The sequence below is a fragment of the Aptenodytes forsteri genome, unplaced genomic scaffold (assembly GCF_000699145.1).
Source record: "Aptenodytes forsteri isolate BGI_AS27 unplaced genomic scaffold, ASM69914v1 Scaffold201, whole genome shotgun sequence".
NCBI lineage: Eukaryota > Metazoa > Chordata > Aves > Sphenisciformes > Spheniscidae > Aptenodytes > Aptenodytes forsteri.
The window spans coordinates 1308996-1318793 of record NW_008796209.1 but is presented as its reverse complement, the minus strand read 5'-3'; the positions used below and the strand labels follow the sequence as shown (position 1 = coordinate 1318793).

Genomic DNA, 9798 nt, shown 5'->3' with positions numbered 1-9798 from the left:
ATTGCTGGCTCATGTCCAGCTTTTCATCCACCAGTACCCCCAAGTCCTTCTCGGCAGGGCTGCTCTCAATCCCTTCATCCCCCAGCCTATATTGATACTGGGGGTTGCCCCGACCCAGGTGCAGGACCTTGCACTTGGCCTTGTTAAACCTCATGAGGTTCACACGGGCCCACTTCTCAACCTTGTTCAGGTATAGAGCATCTCCCCCCAAAATCTCTCAGAGCATCCTAGAAGGACTCTCTGTAACCCCCTTTCAGAGCCTCATAGACACCCTATCTAAACTTTATAAAGGGACTCATGCTATAACCTTCTCTGAAGAGGGACCCCCCCATAACACATCTGGAGGGACTCACCCTATAACCTCCCTATAGAGAGGTTTTCTCTCTTAAAAATCTCCCTCTGAGCCCTCTAGAGAGGGACTCCCTCAAGAGTCCCCGGAGAGACTCCCCACCGCACAGGTCCTCCCCAGCAGCCCCCTGATTGCTTAAAGGCCTTCAGTACCCCCCCCCAAGAGACCTGACCCCAAATCCGCTTCAAGTACCCTCAGTAGAGACCCTGACCCCGGGTCCCCCAGCATCACCCCCCCACCGAGGGCATGGGGTGAGGGGACATGAGGTCCCAGGGCTCTGTGAGCCCAGCATGGACCAGCATGGTCCCCACAACCACCGGGTCTGTTTACAACCCCCTCCCCACCTTCCCAGCACTCCCAAATAGCCCCACAGCCTTGCTCTGCGCCACAGTGCTTCAGGGCAATGGGCCGGGCAGCAGCTGGGGGCTGCAGCAGGGCAAGGAGGGATGAGCATCCTATACCATCCCATCCTGTCCCGTCCTGTCCCATCCCACCCCATATTTATTCCTCCTGTGGGACCACGGGGCGCGGGTGGTATTGGAAAGCCATCCATTTGGTGGGGGGAGGCTGTCACGGCTGCGCTTCGCCCCTCAAACGAAGCTGTCACTCACTGCCATCCTCCAGCATCCCTAATTTATGGCCCCGATATTGGCTCGGCTTCTTCACATAAGCCTGAAAAATGAGCTCTTTTTATTCCTTTACTGAGTTCATTTAACTTTTTTTTTTTGTGTCTGTGTTGTTCGCCCTGTTGGGAAGGGGGAGAGGAGTTTATCCTCCTGAGAAAAAGGCAGAGATATTGACTCGATATCCACCAGCAGTACCTCGCCAGCCCTGCCTAGGGGCTGCCGACACTGGCCCCATCACCTCGGGGGGCCCCAATTCAAGGGCTCCCCATCACCCCAACACGCCAATGAGTTTGTGGGGTCTCAGCCCCCAATTGATGGCCCATAGACTTCTTTTCTCTTCCCCCCCTCCCTGACCATGATGGCTAATGAAAGCGGCTTGCCATTAATCTCGGGGCTGTGTGGGGCGGGCGGCTGGTGCCCGTTCCACTGACAAAGGGACCTGTCTGTGTCCCGGCAGAATGATGGCCCTGGCCCCAGCCCCGGCCAGGGCAAGCAGCACAAAAGCCCGGGGAGGTGATGCTGCCATTGTGGCGCTGCAATTAGCTCCTTGATTGATTAATGGCCCCATGTTATCAGCGGGGCCCTCGGCTCGTTGGGGGACGGGAGGGCCCTGCGGACTCCCGGTGAGCAAAAGCAGAAATAGTCCCCCTACGTCCCAGCTCACCACTTTTGAGGGTGCCATGGAGGTTGGGGCACAGGGATGAGATGCCCCACTGCCTGCACCCCATGTCTGATGGGGGTGATGGTATCACCCCTTTCTCATCCCTGCTCCCCCAGTTCCCTTCCAGCAGTCATCCCCACATGCCACTGGGGCTGGGTGACCTGCCCCATGACATGGGGTTCCCAATGTCCCCCCCAGTGGGGCTGTCCCCAGCCCATATTTCAGCCCCACTAATTCTCCACCCCACTGACAAATGCTCTGACAGACAGCAGGGGGGGTGCAGCCCCTTTCATTAGTGCTTACCCCACAGGCATCAGTCCCCCCTGGCCCACCGTCACCTCAGGAACACAGCCTGGGGGTCGCAGCCCCCTGCCCATGCACCTCTGGGTGTCCCAGCAACACCCATGCTGGCTCATGGGTGCTGCTTCTCAGCCAGCTCCTGATGACCCCCAGGATGCTGTTCTTGCCCCGCAGCCCCCTGCCCTCTTTCTCTTTGCTACCTGGCTCCAAAATCCCCCACTCCTCCAACAGGTGCACACACACCTGCATCTGCACCCCCGCCCCCACACACCCGCACCCCTGCACCTGCACACCCGCATGTGCACACCTGCCTGCCCTCCCCGGGGGGATGCCACCCGCTCGGGGAGGCATGGGACAGAGGGGACAGGAGTAGCACAGCTGGACATGGAGGGATGAGGAGCAGCGTTGACAGAGAGGCATCAGGCTCCCTTCCTCCTCCCCACACAACCAGGCGCTTGCTTAATTAGCCCCAGCCCCAATGGCGAGGGAGTTAATTAGCTCTGGAGAGAGAGATAATGAAGCCCGGAACAGCCCATGAATCTCGTGGCTGATGGATGCTAGGGGGTCAAGGCAGCACTGCTGCTCCCACTCGCTCCCCACAAACCTGCACCAGGGCCAGGGGAACCAGGGACACCCATGGGGCAGTACCTGGCCCACCCCCCCAGCCTCCAGCTGGGCTCCGGCATGAGCCCCACAGCCATCCCAGCCCCTGCAGCACAGCCCTGAGTGAAACGAGTTTGTGGGGTCCCAGCCCAACCCAAAAGTCGATCAGTGCCGCCCTGTGGGTGGGTGGGCACCCTCACCACCCTTCCCATGGGCACAGCTTGGGGGCGACTGCCCCTTTCTGCCCACCCTCGCCCTGCACACAGCCAGCCCCGCTGCTCCTGCACACCCCCTCAGCCTTCCCCCGTTAATTAGCTCGGCATTAACCTCTGCCTGGGGTTTACTGGCTATTGAGCGGCATGTTCATTAATCCACACACCAGCAAAAGGCTCTAATTAATACGGCCAGCCACACGCCCGTGCTCGGCAACTTTTAATTGTCGCAGGCCTGGCCGAGGAGGGCGAAGGTTAAAGCATTTATCGAGTCCCTGGGAGCCGGCTCGGCCCCCCATGCCGATAGCAAAGATTTCCGATGCTGCCGGGCTGGCTGGTGAGCCCTTAACCCCGTGGCGCCCGGCACTGCCTGGATCGCTGACCCCACTCCTGTGGCATCGTGGGCATCGCTAAGAGGTGCCAGTAATGGGCATCCTCACCGGGCACTGCTAATGGGGAGCGCTAACTGGCACCACTACGGGCACTGCTAAGGGCATCCCCACCAGGCATCGCTAAAAGGCCCTGCAAATGGGCACTGCTAATGGGCGTCATTAATGGGTGTTGCTAACAGTTGTCACCAAACCCCACTCCTGTGGCATCGTGGGCATCGCTAAGAGGTGCCAGTAATGGGCATCCTCACCGGGCACTGCTAATGGGGAGCGCTAACTGGCACCACTACGGGCACTGCTAAGGGCATCCCCACCAGGCATCGCTAAAAGGCCCTGCAAATGGGCACTGCTAATGGGCGTCATTAATGGGTGTTGCTAACAGTTGTCACCAAGGAATATGATAATGGGCAGCCCCACCTGGCACGGCTAGTGGGCATGCCTGCTGGGCATCGCTAACGGGCATCGCTAACAGGCATCAGCAACTGGCATCATCACCAGCCCCAGCTCGGGGGTGGGCGGGCAGGGGAGCCCTCTGCCTGGGGCAACGGGGGCAAATCTGCTGAGTATGAGTTTATGCATGTGAGTGTGTGTAAGAGATGGTGGGGGGAGGCCCCACAGGACCTGCCTGGGGGACTTGTAGAGACCCGCAGCAGCTCGGTGCCTGAGTGGGCCATGCCATGAGCCCCCCCAGGCAGCTGGGGCAGGGGTGTCAGCAGCACCCACCCCACCACCCACCTTTACCTCTCTTCTGCATGAAACCGAAGAGGTCGTCCAGGAACTCCTTGCGTTTTGGGTCCTCATCCAGTTCGTAGAGCTGGGGGCAGGAGAGAAAGGGGTCAGCACTGCCGGCACATGCGGGTGTGCGAGGCAGAGGGGGTCAATGCCAGGATCAGGGCCCCTGCCTGTACCAGGACCCGGCATCACCCCTGGCCCCACTTGCCCTCTCTGCCAGCAACGAGAGGCTCCATGGATGGAACCCCCCAGCGCACCCTTCATGCTGGCAGCGCTGGGCTCTCCTCGTGCCTGGGGGCTGGCATTGGCTCCCCATGCACCACCAACTGTTTTACAGCCTTGCTGCAAAGACATTTCATCGGTGCCTCAGTTTCTCTGCCCCTCTCCTTGCTAGGCAGAGGGACAACAGTGTTTCAGCCTGGGAAGATGATGCCAATGTAGACAGAGCAGCAGCAAATCCTGGGCCCCCAGGCAGGTCCCTGGGACCGGGATGCTCAGCCCTGCTCTGGCTCAGCAGCCTCCCAGCACTGGCTAGTGCCGGTGTTCACCAGGTCCCAGCATGGGATCAGCATCCTCATCTGCAGGGACACGCATCCACCTGCACAGTGGAGATGCTGGTCCCTTCTAGGGGCACGGCAAGCTGGCAGGGCCATGGCGCTGGATGCCAGTGAGGGAGCTGTGAGCACTGGGGCTGCCCCACTCGACCAGGGTGACAGGGCTATTGACGACCTGATAAGCACAGCCTGAGCCATGTCACTGAGAGACGGGGCCTGATCGATGGCCGAGGACAGCGTGAGGCACCTCCGCAAAGGGACACGCTGCCAAATCCTCCTCCCTCGGCTGGGCATGGTGACCCCAAATCCACCTCCCCTGGCCGGACATAGGGACCCCAAATCCATCTTCCTTGGCTGCACACGGGGACCAGGGTGTGAGCACAGCAGCAACACATCCCTGCAAGGCACAAGGACTTCCCACAGTGGGTGTGCGCATGCAAAGCCAGATGTGTGTGCACTGTGTGCAAGTGCACAAGCACGAAACCACAAGTGCAGCGCCGCGTGGGCACTGACACTGGTGCTTGTGCGTCCTGGCAAGTTTGTGGGTGCACCGATGCATGTGCAAGCTGGTGAGCATGCACGTGGTTGCACAGATGCACACGTATGGCTGTGCGGATACTTAGATGTATTGGATGGACGCGGCTCCAAACACAAGGACGCAACCCTCAGGCTGAGCTGACGGACGGCACTGGGGAGGCGAGTGCAGCCCCTACACCAGGGACACGAAGCGCTGGCTCCGTGCAAAAGCCAGGGCTTGCCTGATTCCAGCACAGCGCCTGGGTGACCATGACAAATTGGAGCCCGCCAGATCGATAGCTCAGCAGTAAAAGTCAGAGCACATGAAGGAAAAATTAGCACCAATCGAAGGCGCTATAGACACCAATTCCTCCCAGTGAGCCCGGTAAGAATTTAAAGCCATTGAAAAGAAACAAAACTCAGCAGTCCAGAATGGATTTCCAAAACATATACAAAGAAATGCAAGCTAGAAAACAAAGTCAGGCACAAAATAGAATCGTTTAAAAAACAATTGTGCTGGGAAAGGCCGTTAAAAACCAATAGAAAGGGAGCACCCCCTCCTCCACCCAGGACATCATTCACCAGGCAGATAAAGGGAGCTGGGCTGTGGGGATGTGTCAGGCTCCGGGGACACGGGGATGTGGGGATGGGGGGATGCAGGGATGTGATGGGGACACATGAATGCAGGGATATGGGGATGCAGGGATGCGGGGACATGGGAATGTAGGGATGTTGGGATGTGGGAATGCAGGGATGGGGGAACATGGGGACACACAGGGATGCAGGGATGCTCCCACAGACACCCCACTGTTCCCATCACCGGACAGACACATCTAACACAGTTCCTTATCTAGCCCATCGGTGCCAGCTGCCTGTCCCTTGTCTAACAGATGGGTGCTAACTGCCTGTCCCTAGCCTAGTCTATGGGTGCTACTGCCAGTCTCCCACCACACCCATGAGTGCTGACTGCCTGGCTCTGAGCTGCTCCATGGTGCTCCATCCCTTCCGTGCCTTCTGAGTGCCACTTACCCATCCCCTCCTTGCAGCAGGATGCTCTCGGGGTGCTCTGACCCCTGGGTGCCAGCACCCTGTCCCTCCCCTCCACCGTGGTGCTCCCTGCCCCTCTCTGTGCCCCCTCCCCATCACCTGCCCTTTTCCAGGAGCTCCTCGAGCCATTGATTTCGGTAACTAGGTCAGGCTCGGAGCAGAGCTCCAGGGGGCTGCTTTGATTTCTGCCCCAGGAAGGCTGTGTGAGCCAGGCTTTGCCTGCATTTCCCTGCCTGTGCCTGCCTGCAGCAGGGCTCCGACCCCCACTGCTCCACACCAAGCCCATTTCCACCCCCTGCAATCTCTTGGCTTGTCAAAGCAGGAGCAAACCCTGCAAAACCGGCAACCACTGCCCATCCCACAGCAGGGTGAAGCCACTGCCTTCCCGGGGTTCAACCCAGCGCGTGGGCTCCTGCACCCACACCTCCACCAGGCCCCCGGGGTGCCACTCGTGTTTCTCCTCCCACCAAGGCAGGCAGGATCCCACCCAGCACGTGCTGCCAGTGCCTCCACCACCAAAACAGGTGTGACCCCCAAGTGCTGGGATCTATTTTTCCACCATTTATCAACCTCTAACCTTTTATCTGTGGGGCACCAAGATGCAAAAACACATTACATCAAATGGGGAGCAAAGGTCGGCTTTTAAGCAGAGACAAGAGCGGAGCTGAGTAACAGGGAACCCACCGGCAGGGTCCTCGGGTGTGCTGGGGATGCACCAAGCATCCCATGAGATTTGGGGATGCTCAGGCTGGAAAGGAGGAGGTTTTGAGGGATTCTTGCTGATGGGGGTGGGCTGGGTCCCAGCCAAGGCTGGCAGTGGGATCCAGGCATCACAGCTTCACAGGAGTGGCACAGGGGTGGCATGGGTGGTAGCACGGGTGGTGGCCTGCCACAGCCTCTAGGCAAGGAGGGACCCCCAGACAGGCCCAGCCCCGAGGAAGGAGCCAACGCCATCCCTTACCCAGGGCTCCACTCACCCTCCTCCTCTTCCTGCAGGTTGGGCATTGCGGTCCCTTCCCACCTCACTTGGGGATGGACCATCTAAGTGGCAGATGACAACCCCCCAGGGTCACACACAATCCCTGTGGGGACACACACACCTCGTGTGGGTGTACACAACCCCACACGGGCTGACACAACCCCACGCAGGTGTGCGCAAGCCCACACAAGCATATACAACCCTACCCAGGCATGCACAAGCCTGTATGGGCTCGCACAACCCCACATAAGTGTGCACAACCTTGCATGGGTACACATGACCCCACATGAGTGTGCACAGCCCCTCATGGGCACACACAACTTCACACAAGCATGTGCACAATCCTGTACATGTACACAGATCCCCCCAAGGGCACAACCTTGCATGGGCATGTACAACTCTGCACAACCCTGCACAACCCTGCACAACCCTGCATCGGTGTGCACAACGCTGCATAGGCACACAGAACATCACATGACTGTGCACAACCCTGTACATGCACACACAGTCCCCACAGGCACAAATCGCTATGCAGGCACATACAACCGTGTCTGGATGTGCACAGCCTCCTACGGGCACGCACAATACCACGTGGGCAGGCACAACACCAGGTGAGCATGCACAGCCTTTCATGGGTGCACACAACTCTGCACGAGCCTGCACAACCCCATATGTGCGTGCACAGCCCTGCACGGGCATGCACCCCAGATGTGCATACACAACCCCAGATGGACATGCACAATCCCGGATGGGCACGCACTACCCCATACATGCATGCACAACCCCATACGGACAAGCACAACCCAAGACCGGAACACACAACCCCAGATGGCCACACACAACCCCATACGTGCATGCACAGCCCCAGATGGGCATGCACAACCCCAGACAGGCACCCCCCTCCGGATGGACACCGCCCCACCCCGCAGGGGCACACACCACTGCAGAGCATCCCCCCACCGTGCACCTCAGAGTGGTTGGGCAGGCCTTGCCCGGGGGCAGTTGTGCAATGTGAGCAGCAGCTCCTGCTTGCGGTGACCTATGAGCAAGGACCCTTTTAATCGTGTTTGTATTGATATAATTAGTAACTCATTTAACGCCATCGATGTAACTATATTCCTCTATAAACAGAAGTATTAAACTGTCAAGCCCCGGGATCAATATCCCACCGGTGCACAGTGCAGCTCCGCTCTGCCGACTTCAGGGACCCCATCCACGGTGCTTGGTTCCCCCAAAAGCCGCGGCACCCCCAGCACCGCCCCATCTCCACCCCGCACTGCCGCTCGGGTGCTGGTGCAGGGCCAAAGCAGGACGTCCTTGTCCCCACCCCACCCTGGGCGCAGGTCCAGGGACCCCGCTCCCTCTCGTCATCTCATTGCCATGGTGATGTTTTTATTCCTTAAGGGATGGGGATAACGGGGCTTGTCGGGCAGGTTAAAGGTCAGTGGGTCGAACATGGTTTATTAAAGGGACGCAAATAGACCGTGTGCCCCTCCCTCCTCCTCACCGCGATTAAATAACATTGTTAGCACTTCTCACTCACTCAGGAGATGCCTCTCCCAGAGCTGGGGGTGCTTGTAGGGCTCGAGCTGGGATTGCCATCACCCCATAGCCCAGCTGATCCCCTAGACAGAGGATGGATGTGGTGACGAGCTAAGCCACTCCCCAGGCCTCTCCAGGCTGCCCTGCCCCAGCAAGCCACCCCCATGGCCCCCCCACAGCCCTGCTGCCAAGGGAAGTGATCACAGCGGGACCCCCCGCAGCCCTCACTCAGCTGCCACCTCCGGCTGGCAGCGAGGGGTCAGATCAGCAACCAGGATTTAATCCACTTAATATGAGCCATATCGATCCTGGACCCTGGTTGGCTCCCCCCTGCCTTGCGTGTGTCCCCCCCCTGCAACCCTGAGCCGCTTAATATGCACCGCATTGATTAGCCGCATTGCTAATTTTTCCATTTGGCCGCTGTTCACGCAGGGAGCTCAGGCGATGCTCATCTCCGCGCACCCCTCCAGCCCCCCGGGGTGCAGCCGCACGCCATGGGTGGCTGACTGCTGACAGGCTATTTTGGAGTCTTTGCGCCCCTCCGGAGCATCACTGTCGCCTCTGAGTTGGGGGTCCCTGGCTCCTTCCCCAGGGAGATGGTATACAGCCAGGCACTCAGACACTGGGGTGTGTCCCCCTGTGTCCTGATGGGATGGGGGGATGGGAAAGCCGTCAGTGCCTCAGTTTACCCCTCAGGCTTGCAACCACAGGGACTGGTTATTCCCAGTGGTGCACAGCCTCGTGCACCCCAGCGTGCAGGGACCCCAAGAATGGCCAGAGCCAGAGCCCCCCCACTGTTCCCCCCACCATGGGGCACACACAAGGGAGCTGAGAGCTCGTGGGTGTCCTCCCCGCCCCCCCCATCTCTGGAGCTGGGGGGCAGCTTGCTCCCCGCCAGGCACAAACCACCCCCTGACCTTGTGAGCCACCACTCGCCTCCACTGCCAGCCGTTAATAAGTTAATGGTTACGGGATGGTTTTGCCTGGACACTGGCTGCATGTGAAGGCACTGCTTGGTCTTGAAGGGGGGCTGCTCCCCTGACCCCACAGCCCCAGTGGGCACCGGGGTGCTCACTTGCCCCAACATCCCCAGCCTCAGCGGTCACCCCACCGGTGTGGCTGGACACCCCCATCCAGAGCCCTCTCCCAGTGCCGCGGCTCCCCCCCAAAGCCTTTCATCATGCTTAATATTTAACAGCGCTTTATAGAGCAGTAGGTTTAATCAGCGCTGATAATGCGGCGGATCCAGCAGGTCATTAAAACCCCCCTCCCCGCTGTGGCGGGCGCC

At 59.4% G+C, this 9798-nt stretch overlaps 1 protein-coding gene across 1 annotated transcript in view; it reads right to left on the bottom strand.

Annotated features, from left to right (window-relative positions):
• ARID3C (AT-rich interaction domain 3C) overlaps window positions 1-9798 on the bottom strand; it is a gene marked incomplete at its 5' end in the record, with an annotated part of 22282 nt that overhangs the window by 3676 nt on the left and 8808 nt on the right. Inside the window, one exon of the mRNA XM_019474369.1 lies at window positions 3882-3954. Within this exon, the coding sequence (XP_019329914.1) occupies window positions 3882-3954 (73 nt within the window). The remainder of the gene's footprint in view (window positions 1-3881; window positions 3955-9798) is intronic.